Source organism: Aplidium turbinatum, chromosome 4 (assembly GCF_918807975.1).
Source record: "Aplidium turbinatum chromosome 4, kaAplTurb1.1, whole genome shotgun sequence".
In the NCBI taxonomy this organism is placed as follows: domain Eukaryota; kingdom Metazoa; phylum Chordata; class Ascidiacea; order Aplousobranchia; family Polyclinidae; genus Aplidium; species Aplidium turbinatum.
This window is the reverse complement of record NC_137475.1, coordinates 34,178,738-34,193,937: the sequence shown is the minus strand read 5'-3', so window position 1 is coordinate 34,193,937 and position 15,200 is coordinate 34,178,738. Positions and strand designations below refer to the sequence as shown.

Below are 15,200 nucleotides of genomic sequence, written 5' to 3'. Positions count from 1 at the left end.
ATTATTAAACAACTCACCATGAAAAGCTACATTAAAAAAAAATTGTATTCAACATCACACTTGCATTTTTTTTTAGAAAACTTGTATAATTTTTATGAAATCTATCCACCTTTTTAGGACGTGAATGATGCTGTTACTATTTTGATAAAACTTGTAGTTCTTGGGGTGAAAAAGTTTTTTCAAGTTCAACCCTACGAATTGTTGTTGCATGCCGTTAGAGCAGTCTGGTCACCAATTGTGTTTTTTCTCTTGTAGTTAACGTATTGTTACCTGTGAGCGATATCAATCGTTTCAAGTTCAAATTGTAGGCAAAAAATGTTGAAATGGAAAAAAAGTAGCCTAGTTGTCGTCTATCATGTCTGATAATTATCACATTCTTGTAATAGTTAGGATAAAGTCTAAACTGGTCGTTCTCAGGTTTCATTGGAAACGGCTGGGCGTGCACTGATGTCGATGAATGTGCCACCAACAATGGAGGTTGCTCTACCTCCCCTCTTGTCACCTGCATCAACACTCCTGGCTCCTCCACATGTGGACCGTGTCCTTCAGGTATTTGTTAACATCTTGCATAGAAAAGCTAGAAACATCTGGAGATTGAGTTGATATATTTGAAGTTGTATTTTTGACATCAATGTTCAACCAAATATACATGATATTCTTGAGAAGAAAAATATGTAATATGGTGGCTTATACTTTGCTTAACGACAATTAACTATCATGCAAACTTGTAATATTTACCTACAGTATTTCCTGAACTTATGTTCAGCAAACGTTTCGAAAACTAAACTGTCTTCATCTTCAGTACTTTTTATAGCTTTGTTAGTTTTCAAAAGCGTGGAAGAAAACAATAGGAGTCATGTGTTGCAGAAGTGCCAGAAAAAGCTGAGGAAAAATTATAAAACGATGGCAAGACCAGCAATGTTGTATGGGATGCAGGCGGTAGCCCTGACGAAAACGCAGGATTGGAAATGCTAGGGGCAAAAATGATAATGTTGCGATGGTCTCTAAGGTTGGCAAAGCAGGACAGTGTAAGAAATGAAATCATCAGAGAGCGAATGCAAGTCGGAGAGCTGGAAGACGAGTTGAGAGAGACACGTCTTAAATGGTTGGTTCACATCGTAAGGAGAGACGAAGATTATGTTGGAAGAAGAATAATACAATTGGAAGTGGGTAAAAGAAAGCGAGGAAGGTCGAAGAGGAGACGGATAGATTGTGTGGCAGAAGATATGGAAATAGTGGAAGTGAGGGAGGAAGATGTTGCTTACAGAGTGATGTGGAGGACTGCAATCTGCACCGGCGACCCCACTAGAAGTGGGAATAAAGCCAGAAGAAAAAGTTTTCGAAACTTTTGCTAAACATGAGTTTAATATCTACAGTTTGGGCTCTTTTTTTTGATGAAGTGTTTTTAATTGCTCAACTTTATGCAGTGTTTCTGTTCAATTACTTATTTTTCGTGTTGTAGGTTACACTGGAAATGGGAAAACATGCACTGCCCAAGATGCGTGCGCTGCTAATAACGGTGGCTGCCATCCTATCGCAACTTGCACTGTCAATCCAGGTGCAATTTAATCATCAGCAGATCAATAATTTGTGATTTTTTTCAGTGTTCATAGTCACCTTGTTGCCTTTTTGTATTTAATTTCACTCGATAAGAGATTTTTTAGCAAACAATCTGTTCACATTTGTTCATTGATTTTTATATTTCCCTTCCAGCTGTTGGGTCATCTTCGCTCACCTGCACCTGCCCACAGGGTTACACCGGGAATGGTTATGGTCCTAACGGTTGCACTCTTCTGCCGACCGATTGTACTGGAACATGTCAAAATGGCCAGTGCTTGGTAAGAAATTTTCAGTTTTTAAGTCGTTAAATGCATTTGAAAAAGTTACATTTTTTAAATTGATTTAATGTTTTTTTTAGTATTTCGGTTCCCGTGGCGCTGACAAAGCCAAAATGCTTTAGTTGTCTGCCACTGCATTGTTTTCACTGTCGCCTGCAAATGCGCTTTGTTTTTCGATGTGGATTTAGGAACTTGTAAAAGGTTTGATGAAAAAGTTTTCTCTTTGAAGTGTGTCTAATTTTGGCTGCATTTTCGAAGGACGACGGCAGCGGGACACAAGTGTGCACGTGTGACCCGGGCTGGGGTGGCGTCTCCTGCGACACGAACATCGACGAGTGCGTCAGTTCGCCTTGCCAGAACGGAGGATCATGCATTGACGCCGTAAACGGATATTTCTGTGACTGCGCGAATAACTACGGAGGAAAGAATTGCGAGACGGACCAGTCGGGTCAGTGTTTTTTTTCCATTCTGCAATTACTGGCTACCCTACTTACCAGCTACCTTCAGAAAGTGTCTACCCCCAAGTGACAGTATTGCATTGAAATTGTAACAAAAAGGGATAATTGTAGAATGTTAAATCCACAGTGTTGAATTGGTGCACAACACCTCAAGAAAACAGTTTTGTTCAAACACAGGTTGTGGTGGTTATTACAAGCAAGACTCCGGCTCGTTCAGTTTGCCATCAGACACCAGCATTGGAAACTATCCCAATGGCGTCAGCTGCGGTTGGGTGATTGAAGTATCCCTTGGAAAGGCATGTACTCACCTAGCAAAACTTTGTCTTTTTTACGTTGATTTAACGTCTACAGATGTGGTTTAGCTTTAAAATTACTATAAGATTTTTTTTTTAAGGAGTAAAGTTTAAAACGTTAAATATTTCCCAATTTAAATGCAAGTATACAGTAATTGAGATGTGTCTCTAAAATTTATTCAGGTGATTCAAGTCACTTTTCCTTTATTCGATATCGAATTATCTACTGACTGCGTAAACGATTTCTTGCAAATTCACGACGGAAACTCTGCATCTGCTCATCTAATCGGTCAGCATTTAAATAAGTAAAGCTTTGGTAGAGATTTTGTTTTGTTGGAACGGGCATACGAAGCCAAGTAACTTAATCAGATTTAATATATCTAAGTTTATTACAACATTTAAAGAAAGCAGAAAAAACATTGAAACAAATTTAAATAAGTGGCAAAAACATTTGCTGTTTCATAGTAACTGTTTGGTTGTTGTCCCAGCTAATGTTAAAAAAACATTTTGTAAACATAAAACATATTTTGTATAACATTTTGTAAAAATAAAACATATGTGCAACTTTTGTACATAGTTACCACTTGGGTTTTAGGGCCTGCTTGCGTTGGCGTTTGACTCTTAGGTGTATTTTACCGTAACTATTGAATTCTATTCAGTTTTTAATCACGTTTTTGATCTTGTCATTTTTTCATCTTGTTGAGCAATGTCACATAATCGGCCTTGTTCAATGCGCCTCATCGCCATGGAATGATTTTGTTCATTTTTTTCCACCAATTCATGGTCCAAATTAAGATTTCAACTGCTGTGCATTTTCAGGCAAATACTGCGGCACTACAAAGCCAGGAGATCCACTTATATCAACCCATAACTTGCTGTATTTTTGGTTCCTTTCCAACTCCCAAGTCACCGGAGAAGGATTCCAAGTAGTTTGGCAACCACGTGAACCGGGTCAGTCTCTTTGAACATTAAACAGCAAACTTACGTCAGAGTGGGTTCTTCATTTGCTTTATCACGTAGTATCAAGCATTTTATGCTTAGCATGTCATCACACCATAGAGTTGTATGAAATCACTTTTTTGGCCGAAACGAAATTCTTTACAAATAATAACTATTGAAATAAATCTAAGACGTGTGAAATGAAACGAAATATTTTTGTGCTGAACACTAATTTCATACGAAAGAAGTATCATTTGAAGTCACTTAGTCAATGACAAGTAACTCTGTTGTGTTTATTGCCCAGAATGTGGCGCTGATGTCACTGGGTTAACATACGGAGATGTAACTTCGCCTGGCTATCCTGGCGACTACCCTGCAAGTAGAGATTGTTATTGGACCATTCAAGTTGAACCTGGCAACGTGGTACAACTTCTTTTCGGGACGTTGGCTTTAGAAACCCACGAGAACTGCACGTACGACTTCTTGGAGGTAAACGGACATACGTTTTTGTGCAGCGTTTAAACGTATCGCCATTTTTGTTTTTCATATCATGATAAATGTCGTGTTATTTTTCGGTTTCGTGTTTCTTATGACTTAATAAATTAATCTTTCTAATTGAACTGTGTCAACGTCATTTTGGCCCAAAAAAGAACGGTTCAATATCAGCTGCTGTGAATCCCAATAGGTGAGGAACGGCCTTTCAGACACGGATCCTGTTTTAGCGAGGTATTGCAGCACGCAGTCACCCCCTCCTCTTCTGTCCACTGCACCAGCCGTGTGGATATATTTTCATTCTGATCCTTTCGTTAGCGACACCGGTTTCCATATCGTATGGTCAAGCCAACCAGGTGACGAAACGATTTGAGTTAGGCCTAATGTCGATTTAACACTTGTCGTACGTTTGTTATTTACAAAACAAGTAGAATTTTGTGATTTTCTAACTGTAGTCTTAGTAAATTTAGACAGGGGGAGTCATGTCGTATATCTTCGAGAAACTTAACATTTATTCAGCCATGCGGTTTCCTACTTGTGAAAAAGTCTTTTTATCTTTTTATTGAGTGTCATGTTTGTTGTTTTGTTTAAATAATGTCTGTGTCAATCATGTGTTGCATAAAAAAATCATTGACAAGAGCTTGCTGACGCAATAACGCATTTGGGACAGAATTAACGTTAAACAATTTTGTTCACGGTTCAGTTGACATCACTGGCTGTGGTGGCTACTTTTCGGACGATGATGGAATTATCATATCTCCTAACTGGCCGAATCCTTACGACCAAAATCAGGTACAGACTTGGGTTGTTCGAAATAAAAATATCTTGAAGTTTCGAAATATCTCCTGCAAAATTGCGATTTTGTTTCATTTCGAATTAGGTTCTGTGCTTAGCGAAAGGTTTCATTCTGTTTTGTTCTAAAATAAAGGCAGTTTTGTCCATTCAAAACGAAACTTTTGAGACTGTCCAAAACGAAGCCATTACAGTTAAAAGTGGGTGGTCTAGACTCGTGTTCTTTTAAGAATCGTGTAACTAATTATCCAGGGTTAAAAGTGTGTAAAAGTATTTCGAGAAAATTTCCAATCTAAACATTATTTTATTTCGACGCAAATTTTCTATGCTAAGCACCCGTGTTTTATTTCACGGCATACCGAAGTGAAAATTGAATATAGCATTTTATAACTTTAATTTTATAGCCAAGTTTCTTTGTTTGACAGGAGTGTTTTTGGCAAATCCACGTCGGGCAGTTGGGTCAAATCCTACTCAACTTCACCCACATGGACGTTGAAGATCACGAAAACTGTGAATTCGATTATGTCGAAGTAAACTATTTTATAAATGATATGGAGTTACATCATTGACAAGATTATAAATGTGTTTGTTATGCTTGAACTTGGCAGGAACATAGACGTCTGAACATACGAAATAGTATGAATTTACTTTTCCAATACGTGAACGTGTACATACAAGAATGTATTTCTGAGTGAGACAGAAATAACTTTATTTGCTAGTCAGATTCTATATTACCGCCCAATAAGCTTACATGACAATAACATACAATTCACAAAATAGAGGAACGCTTGAACAATTCAATCACATTGAAATAAAACGTGTGGTATACGACAAGCCATGCGTGTATCTGCTAATAAAGAAGTCAATTGCAATTGATTTTTACAAAAACGGACGTTATCGTTATCTTATGGTATTTGCTTAATTTCAAACTGAAAAGATCATTGTTGTCGCGAATTAGGTTCGAGACGGCCCAGATGAAACAGCACCTCTTGTGGCAAGACACTGCGGCCGGGAATTGCCCCCGGCCTACACGTCGTCAGCAAACAACCTGTGGATGAAGTTTAGATCGGACGAGGCTCAAACAGGGAGCGGCTTCAGAGCGACGTACACAGTTGCTTGTGGCGGTACCTACACTGGTATGTGCAAAGTTGTGTTTGTAAAATTCAAGAAATTATGATGTGTTGGTTGATGTTACGGAGTGGATTAAGTTCAGTATTTGCTTAGGAAAATCTTTAAGCTCACTTCACTTCTATGTGTTTTCGTTGCAGTTTGTTCAAGAATGCATGCTATGTTTAACAGTTTTCTTCTTGTCATGCTTGCAACCTTTTTTTATCGAAAGCAAACGGTGAGCTGTATGTGTTTTTCATCTTTTTATCGCAAGTTAATGTTATAAATGATGTTTCAGCTGAAAGCGGGGTTCTTCAATCCCCGTACTACCCGTCCCGTTACCCCGACAACAAAGATTGTTTCTACCTCATCAGGCAGACCCCTGGTCACGTGATAACCCTTACCTTCACTGATTTCAATCTTGAGCACGAGGCTAATTGTAACTACGATTATATTGAGGCAAGTCTTGACTGCACTTACACAAGTGTCTTCAGTAAATTTAAATACGGTTAATGTACGCTGTATGCGTTACGTTCATCTTTAATGGCTTTCCATGAAGTGGTGCTGATATGTTTTTGTTAGGTATGTATTATTTTAAAAATGCAAAAACCACGACGGAAAAAATAGAAAATACATAAAAGAAACACTGTTCAACGTAGTTTTTCTGCATAGTTCTATTTGCAGATAAAATCCGGCAACGACACGGCATTTAACATCATCGTCATTCAAATTTGGTTTTGTCCCCACTATTGGAGGGGGCCGATTTTTTCCTTGCAGCGATTGCCTTCACTCCTATTCTCCATCTCATTTGTCCATCGCATCTTCTTCCTTTACTCCGACTTTGTTTGCCTCATTCTTCACCTGTTTTCCATGTTCTTTTTAGTCGTCCCCGTTTCCCCTTTCCATCTATCTTTAAAGTTATTTCGTCAATAAAGTCATTTTTTAATTCCTGTCAAAGAATACTTCCTTCTTCCCTTCTTAGTACATGTCCATACCATCTTACACCATTATTTAACGTTACTCTGTAAAAGTTGTACATGTATATTCGGACACTTTTCTCAAACTTGACGGCGACACAATAAAACACCAACTGCTCGATTTCTTTTTGTCATTCCGTCGTGTCACTATTGTATATTTGATCACTTTTAAACGTTGAATCAGCATTATAAAATGCTAAGTTTAACGTATTGTGCAGGTTCGAGACGGCTCTAGCGAAGACAGTCCACTACTTGCTAAGTTGTGCGGAGACAGTGTCCCTGTTCCCATCATGAGCACCCAGAATTACATGTGGGTCCACTTTCTAACCGACCCATTCCAAGGAGGTTCAGGATTCAAAGCGAATTATATTTCTGAGTTTACCGGTGGGTGACATTTGCGTATAGGAAGCAACCAATGTACTGTAAAACATTTCAATATCAAATGTAGAAAAGATGTATACTTCAGAGCAAATTTTTACCGTTTATTGCGTTGATACGTGCTCAACTGCTCATATTCATACGTTTTAAAACAATTAGAAATTTTTGAAATTTTAAACTATTTTTAACTATTTAGTTTGAGCTATGCAGAGATTGAAGTCATGAAGTAGTTTTTGTTCTTGATTGGTTTTATGACGTTTTCACAACGTAATTATGATTTTTGATGGTAAGAATATCGGGTTGAGAAAGAAATTGCTACCAACACTGTTAAAAGGTGGAAGACTACCGACCATAAGAGGCTACCGGCCACTTCTCATGCAGCAAATCAGTCCTTTTTTTTGTTCATTCAATGTCTGTAGATGTTGAATCAAAGTAAAAAGAACTGATTTTCTGACTATTTTTCCACTAAATCGCTATCGATTCTAACAGATTTGATGTTTGCAACTTCTAAATGTATTTTTCATTTGAGACCACACAGTAAATGATCGATGCCAATTACATCGTCTGAACAATTCGTTTTGAAATAGGTTGCGGAGGGGTTTACACGGACCCAGTGGGCTCCCTTCAAAGCCCTGGTCACCCCTCTCCGTACCCGCATGGGGCCAACTGCACCTACTTCATCGCTGTGGACCCTGCTTTCATCATTAACCTCCAGTTTATTGCCTTCTCGTTGCAAGCAGCCTCCAGTGATGGAGCATGCGTGGACTATGTCGAGTTATTTGATGGTAGTGACATCACCGCCCCGTCCCTTGGAAGGTAAGCTGCTGCTTTCTGTTGGTAAATTCGTTAAATTACACAAATTGTTGAGCATTTTTAAATGTAAATTTAAGTATTTTTAGTATTAATATTTCAATGTGTTTAAAACTAAAAATTATATTCGTTTTATAAATTCAATGAAGTAGGGTCACTTTAATGTGCAGCCTTCGATCTGACTTGAGAACGTACACGGCATCTTATTTATAGGACGACTTGTATCGAGTCGTTTACATCGAGCGTTGTTGCAGGCTTTGTCAACTATTCGCAGATGGGTCTTCGTTTTGTCTAACCATGGTGCATTTTGATGGCACTGAATCTGTGCGTTTCTCAACGTCTGTAACATGTACTACTGTGAACAAAATAACACTTTAAAATTGTTATCAAATTTTTCGTTTGTTTTTGATATCCTTTATGATTTAATGACGTCAAAACAATGTAAAAGCGCATCTCGTCTTCCAGATACTGCGGCTCGATCACACCACCGCTCACTGTCAGCAGCAGTTACCATTTGACTTTATTCTTTTCTGCGGATGACTCCATCAATTCCGACGGGTTTGCTGCAGCTTATTCAACCATCAATGCAACTACAGGTGTGTGACAACTGATAGTAGCTTGCATGGTTGCAAAAACGTACTTCGAATCAAATAAGAGCATTACGGATTTGGCACTATAGCTGGCGTCAGACGACGTTACAGCTTCGTGCATAGCTATGACCTTGATGAGAAGCACTCATTGAATTACACATGGCTACCTGAAGATACGGCCTGATTTGTCACATTTTGCAGAAATTTTTAGGTTTTTTTCTAACTTTGGGCGAACGTTTAAATAAATTTTTCTAAAAATTAGATTTTTACGCTTTCTTTACTCTTTTCCCCAGATGACACAATAGGTTTTAACATCCTCACATGTTGAAAAACAAAGAAATTTTGATTTCGAAGATTTAAGTAAGACTGTTAATTTTTCAATAACAGTCTGATTTTGCGTTTTTCAACTTACTTTTTCTCATTTGCTACTGCTTCCCCAAGGCAACAAAAAAGTTTTATGTCATTATGAAATAACAAAAAGTAAAAACATCTCAAAAAATATCAGTCAAGCACTAGCAGTAGCTGTAATCAAAATCTGCAAAGTGTGACAAATTAGGCCGCATCTCCAGGTGGCCATGAATTACACACACAGTTACTAGAAAGCTTTTTTTTCTTTCAAAACAATAAAAATATAGATTGAGTTTCGCTTTTAGCAGCACGATCGTTACTTATATCACAACTGTAAATAGAACCATCTGTTTCAGCCTTGTGCTGCGGCTTCTCTGTGTTTATCACGAGCTTTCAGAACAGAGTTTCCTATGACGAGTGAGGTTGAAGTCAGAGTATTCCGATATGTTTTTTACAAAATTTTCTCTTTGTTTTCAGCTTGTGGCAAACGACTTACAGACAATCAAGGTTTAGTTTCGTCACCGAACTACCCCAACAACTATTATGACATGCGAACTTGCATATGGACGCTAACCGTAGATTCCAGCATGCAGATACAGGTACGCTGTATTCACTTGTACACGGTACGGTAGCCTACCCTACTGGTATGTATTGTTCAACTTGTTTTTTTTATGAAACATTTTGTTTAAATGGTAAACATTCATTAAATTGTTTGAATCAATTGTTTGAATTTGCTGTTTTGTGGCATGCGCTTTCGTCTAAATGCCAATAAAATCACATCAAAAGGATCGTTTGAGTTTAGTGCATTTTTAACAAGGGGTAATTGCAATAGGAGCTTGAACGGATGTGAAAATAAACATGCTCACATTGTTCATTGCACGGTTTTGAAAATTGCCTTTTAATGTTTAACTATGTTTTTTATTGCAACGCAATAACTTATAACTTGCACTGTGATTACCATGTAAAATTAAATGCGTTTTATAGTGATAGAAAAAGAATACAAAGACTTTATAGCCTGCCTGGAACATTTAAATTGTCAAACTATGAAACTGTTTTTTGAATTGCACCGTTAAAATTGAATTTGGCGTGATAGGTTCATTTAATGCAAAATTATCGATTGTGTTTCTGTGCTTGACCTTTATAAAGTTGTCTATTGAAATGATCTCGGTAAAGGGACCTTTTCTGCTTTACTATACAATATATGTATCATTTCCAACCAGAAATAAGTTATTGGTGCAAATTAAGAGAGTAAAAATGATAAAGCGAAAAGATAGAATCATGGTCGACGATTAGATTCTGGCAAGAAAATTTACCTTTCGAAAGTAAACCTGGGATGAACGGGAGTAAAGTTATCGTGCAGTACCAATGAACATCTCCGCTTATTAGTAACAGGTTTGACAAAGGAAATCCAGCTTCAATACAATTTTTACGAATGTTGAAATATTTTTGAATACTTGCAACAACTTAACGTTCTCGTGCTTGGACAACGTTGATGAATCGTGTCATACGACGCAGGTAAACTTCACCGATTTCATTTTGGAGGGAAAGGATGGGGAAGGTGTGTGTGTGTTCGACTACTTGGAAATAAGGTAAAACAGAGTGGTTTATTGGCGAAAGAGTTTAACGAGCACACAGGCTGTGTCGGGTGGATTCTGTTGAATGAAAAGCGTAAAGGAATAACCTAAAATCTTACCTCCACCACAACGAAAAGCAAATATTTTGTAGATTTAATTTACTGTAGAATGTGCTTTAAAAGATTGCTATCTTAGATAAACTGAAGTTGTTTAAACCGTTTCAAATAAAACATGGCTAATCAGTAATCACTAAAGAATTAAATGAAAATAGATTGAAAGATTTTCCATTTATTGTTAGCATATAATATGAAAAGTGATGGTAGTTTTTCCTAAAAATTAGCTTGAAATTTTAGTCTATGACTCTACAGAAACGGTGGTTATGATGACTCAGCACTTATCGGCCAATACTGTGGAAGTGACAGTCCAGGCTCTTTCACTACCCACAGCAACCAGTTGTACATGAAGCTATCTACAGATCCCTTTATAAACGATCGTGGATTTCTGATGGAATATGATGGAACCTTAACTGGTTAGATTATTTCTGTTTCAACATTGTTAGTTCTTTTTTACATTGAAACAACGTCTGCAGACGTTGACTCAATGTGAAAAAGCACTGGTTTGTCGGCTGGGATTCAATTGAAAGTTAAAGGGCACTTCACAATACGTCTGATCTACAATATAACTTCTCCCTCTAGTGAATAAGCAACATGCAATGTCAAATATCTCATGACGTTTGCTTTAATTTTTATCATTGACGTATCTGGGGGAAAAGTAAGCACCAGCTACAACAAGCGATATATCAGCTCCCGAATGGGGAAAGGAGACAAAATCTTGTGTATGTTGTAAAATGTAAATATCTAGATGTATCTTGTAGAATGTAATACGTGAACTAACAATTGGAGTGAAGTTCATATATGCAGTTAGCACGACCACAAAACCTAATGTTTCATAAATAAATGTCGTTCATAAATGTATAAAATTGTGGATATGATTTGAGTTTAAAAAGTATTGCAATGCATGCTTAAATTCACCTCCAAGTCATAATTACTAGAAGAACCAGTGATGTTGAAAGGAAAGTTAATTGTGTCACCTTACACATTTTGCTATGCTGTTTTTAGGTTGTGGTGGAACCCTTACATCCGCGGACGGCTACTTTCAATCGCCCAACTATCCTTTCTCTTATAACCACAATTCCGAGTGTTTTTGGCTCATTCAAGTGTCTGAGGGATCCTCCATTCGACTTACTTTCACAACGTTTGACATTGAAACCCATGGATACTGCGAGTTTGACTACGTGGAAGTGAGTAACGGTTATTTTACACCCATTTGCTGTTACCATTACTAACACTCATCAATACTCACCCCAGATAGCCCGCCCCACACTTGTTCGCTTCGATAGCTCGGTTAGTTAAGCTCTCGACTTTGTGATTAAAGAAGCGACAAGACTAAGCAGCGCTGGTTCGAATCTTGGAGTGTGTGCTTGAACAACACACTTCATGGACAACTCCCCGTTCAATGGCATCAAGAGGATGGAATAACTTACATACAAAAATACTTCAACAATAGGAAACCTCACTTTGTCAATTTCAGTGACCTGGCCTGCGTCAGTGGCTCAAAGGCTCTACTAGTATGCGAAGCTTCCAGGATTAAGCTTTCAAAGACGCTTGAAGAGGATGAGGATGGAGATTCCTGCAATCAATCAATATTTACACATATTTTAATGACATTTGATGCACAGACTGCAATCTGTTCAAGCAAACTTGTTTAACAGGTGTACGATGGCCCCACAACTGGATACCCATCTCTCGGGCGTCAGTGCGGGTCAAGGTTACCACCCCCCTACGAAAGCAGCGACAATACCATGTTGGTGAAGTTTCGAAGCGACGAATACACTGCTGGAACGGGTTTCTTGGCTCAGTACCATGTTGGTAAGTTCGCTCAAACTACTGTAGTGTATAACGCCATTTGTTGAGTAGTTTGATTCAAATGTTGCGACAATTTACCAAAGGTTTAGAGAATTTGTCATCTTATATGGCGGGCGATTGTTGTATAAAAGTCTCGATTTAATTTCATACACTCATGCATCAACAATGGAGATTTTGCAAATTCTTTTTTATGACAAGGATGCGTGAGTGACGGATTACTAGTTCCAGAACACATTTTTATTGGGATCATAATGCATCAATTACACATATCCAACTTGGAATAATTCTAATTATTAGGAGACGTTTCTAAAAGCCGTAATCGAAGAAGGGAGTATTTCTAGCTTGTAGCCTTTTTCCAGTGTGGCTGCTTACCAAATCTTGATAAACAAAAAGGCTACTGGTGATCTGACAAAATTTTTACCAGAGTTGGTTTAACTTTAGTAATGTAACGTAGTTCTAACAACACTTTTAATTTCAGTCGTTCTTGCAACTTACAAAACTTTTAAGCTATTTTTTTGCGTTTGATTTTTATTTGCCCTATACAAAAACAACAACTGCGCATGGCCATTACTTATTTGCAAGCTTGACGTAGTAATCTTATGTTTACGTTCTTACGTAGGCTACATTTTTGCTTTTACTTGTAGAATGTTCTCGAACAATCACTACAAAATCATCGGGATACATTCAATCACTTGATTTTCCTAAAAATTACCCACCCAACCGTGACTGCACGTGGAAGGTGCAAGGAACTGTTGGTAACAGAATCAACGTCACATTTACCTACTTTGCCATGGAAGCATGCGACGATTGCGCTTGTGACTACGTCCAGGTACAAATAGTTAAACAACGAAAACAATTTTATGTCTGGAAAATGTGTTGTAGTATTCACGTTTCGTATAGTGTTTCAGTATACATCTTCTGAAAAATAGCAAACGAAAAATAGTTTTTATTTTCTAACTGCAAACACAAGCTCATAACAAGAGTATACAACGCAGTGGCAACAAAAATATTTTTTCTGCAACAGTACTTACTGTGATTTAACTTTTATAAATACGAGATGGGTTCCAAAAATCAACGTTTGCCGGCTGTACTTAAGATTCGTTGAAAACGCTTATGGTTTATATCTTAACGCACGTTTCGACTCTCATTCACTCTAAAATCTTTCAGTTATATGATGGTGACGATGTGACCTCTGACCCTTCCTTGGGAAAGTTTTGCAACGAATATCCTGGTGCCTTCCGTACAGCCTCCAATAACTTGGCTGTTGTATTTCACTCTGACCCCTACTTTCAATCTCCAGGCTTCGAGATACTCTGGGAAGTTGATGGGTGAGCGTTTTCACAAGCTTCGTATAATTTTATGGCCATTTTCAAGAACAAGAGACGGACTTCATACATCATTGAAAAAAAAACTTACTATTTATAACTTATGTTTTTACTAATGTGAATGCTGAATAGGTTATTTCTCTGTTCTGATCTGAAATTGCACTTGCTTGTAAAGTTGCAACGGCTGTGTCATGTCAACTCGTGTGAACCGTATTAATATTATTGTAGCAAAGCAAAATTGATTTTCATCTGATTTGAAAGCGTACAGGTCGCTACGAGAAAAAGTGTAGGCAATTAAAGCCTTGAAGTTAAAAGGCTGCACATATTTTGCATTGACTTCAGCAACTAAACTAGATCTTTTATGTGAGCACCTATGTCGAAGCAAACTTATTGTGTTTGTTTGTCTACCAGCTGCGGAGACACTAGAACAGAACCGACTGGCACAATCACGAGTCCTAACTTCCCGAACAACTATGACGACAACAGAGAGTGCATATGGCAAATCACGACCAGTCCAGGCACAAGTGTCGAGTTGACCATCACGCTGTTCGACGTAGAACATCACCAGCAATGTAAGGATTTTTGAAAGTTCTGGGAGATGTTACAAGTTACCATAGGCTACCTGTAGTGGTGCTTCTTGACTTGGCATTGTACGATTCATGGTGACCTATGCAATGTAGGCCTATAAATATTTTAATGCAGGGTTTTTGTTGCTTGTGTTGTTGTGCAACAAACATTTATCTTTTGCAAGGTTTTTGTTGTCAAATGACCCTAGGTTACTTTTTTGTAACATCACGATGATGATAAAAGAAAGATATTCATAGAAGTGTATGGCGTTGTATCAAACGGTTACTTTTGCTTACCAACATGCTGAGCACTTTCTTGTACTAAATTGTAAATTTGCTGATTTTGTTGTAGCCGAGAGAATAGTTTTTCTACAATTTTCGAGAGCTTATGGCTGCGCTTTTGGCAAAGACACTTAAAGTTATGCCTGCAGATGAGCAAGAAGATTGGATTTCTTTTCTTCCTGTCTAAATAAACAAACAAACTTTCAAACTAACTTACTAAATTCAAATCTTCGCAGGCCGAGCATCAGCCTATACGCAACAATAGCAAAAAAAGCAATCTATTGCACTTTCTAACACAACTCTCTTACAAAGGTGACTTTGACGTGCTTGAAATCTACAACGGGTTGTCTGTGGATTCAAATTATCAACTGGCGAAGTTGTGCAACGCTCCGGATAACAGTCATCCGATCCCGATGGTGGTCACTTCCACCTCTACGTTTATGACTCTACGATTTATAACCGGTAGGACTTAATATAAAGGTCCCCCTTATGAATATTGTTTGGTT

At 37.9% G+C, this 15,200-nt stretch overlaps 1 protein-coding gene across 1 annotated transcript in view; it reads left to right on the top strand.

Moving 5' to 3' along the window:
- Nucleotides 1-15,200, top strand: part of LOC145769090 (cubilin-like) — a 51,271-nt gene that overhangs the window by 6,566 nt on the left and 29,505 nt on the right. Inside the window, exons 9-33 of the mRNA XM_082580685.1 lie at nt 418-549; nt 1,463-1,558; nt 1,714-1,838; nt 2,097-2,286; nt 2,474-2,592; nt 2,773-2,878; nt 3,409-3,540; nt 3,833-4,017; nt 4,214-4,376; nt 4,724-4,812; nt 5,238-5,342; nt 5,771-5,948; nt 6,218-6,378; nt 7,115-7,280; nt 7,862-8,090; nt 8,550-8,680; nt 9,500-9,621; nt 10,538-10,611; nt 10,965-11,125; nt 11,715-11,896; nt 12,368-12,524; nt 13,166-13,350; nt 13,689-13,849; nt 14,258-14,418; nt 15,007-15,156. Coding sequence (XP_082436811.1) covers nt 418-549; nt 1,463-1,558; nt 1,714-1,838; nt 2,097-2,286; nt 2,474-2,592; nt 2,773-2,878; nt 3,409-3,540; nt 3,833-4,017; nt 4,214-4,376; nt 4,724-4,812; nt 5,238-5,342; nt 5,771-5,948; nt 6,218-6,378; nt 7,115-7,280; nt 7,862-8,090; nt 8,550-8,680; nt 9,500-9,621; nt 10,538-10,611; nt 10,965-11,125; nt 11,715-11,896; nt 12,368-12,524; nt 13,166-13,350; nt 13,689-13,849; nt 14,258-14,418; nt 15,007-15,156 — 3,660 coding nt within the window. The remainder of the gene's footprint in view (nt 1-417; nt 550-1,462; nt 1,559-1,713; nt 1,839-2,096; nt 2,287-2,473; nt 2,593-2,772; nt 2,879-3,408; nt 3,541-3,832; nt 4,018-4,213; nt 4,377-4,723; nt 4,813-5,237; nt 5,343-5,770; nt 5,949-6,217; nt 6,379-7,114; nt 7,281-7,861; nt 8,091-8,549; nt 8,681-9,499; nt 9,622-10,537; nt 10,612-10,964; nt 11,126-11,714; nt 11,897-12,367; nt 12,525-13,165; nt 13,351-13,688; nt 13,850-14,257; nt 14,419-15,006; nt 15,157-15,200) is intronic.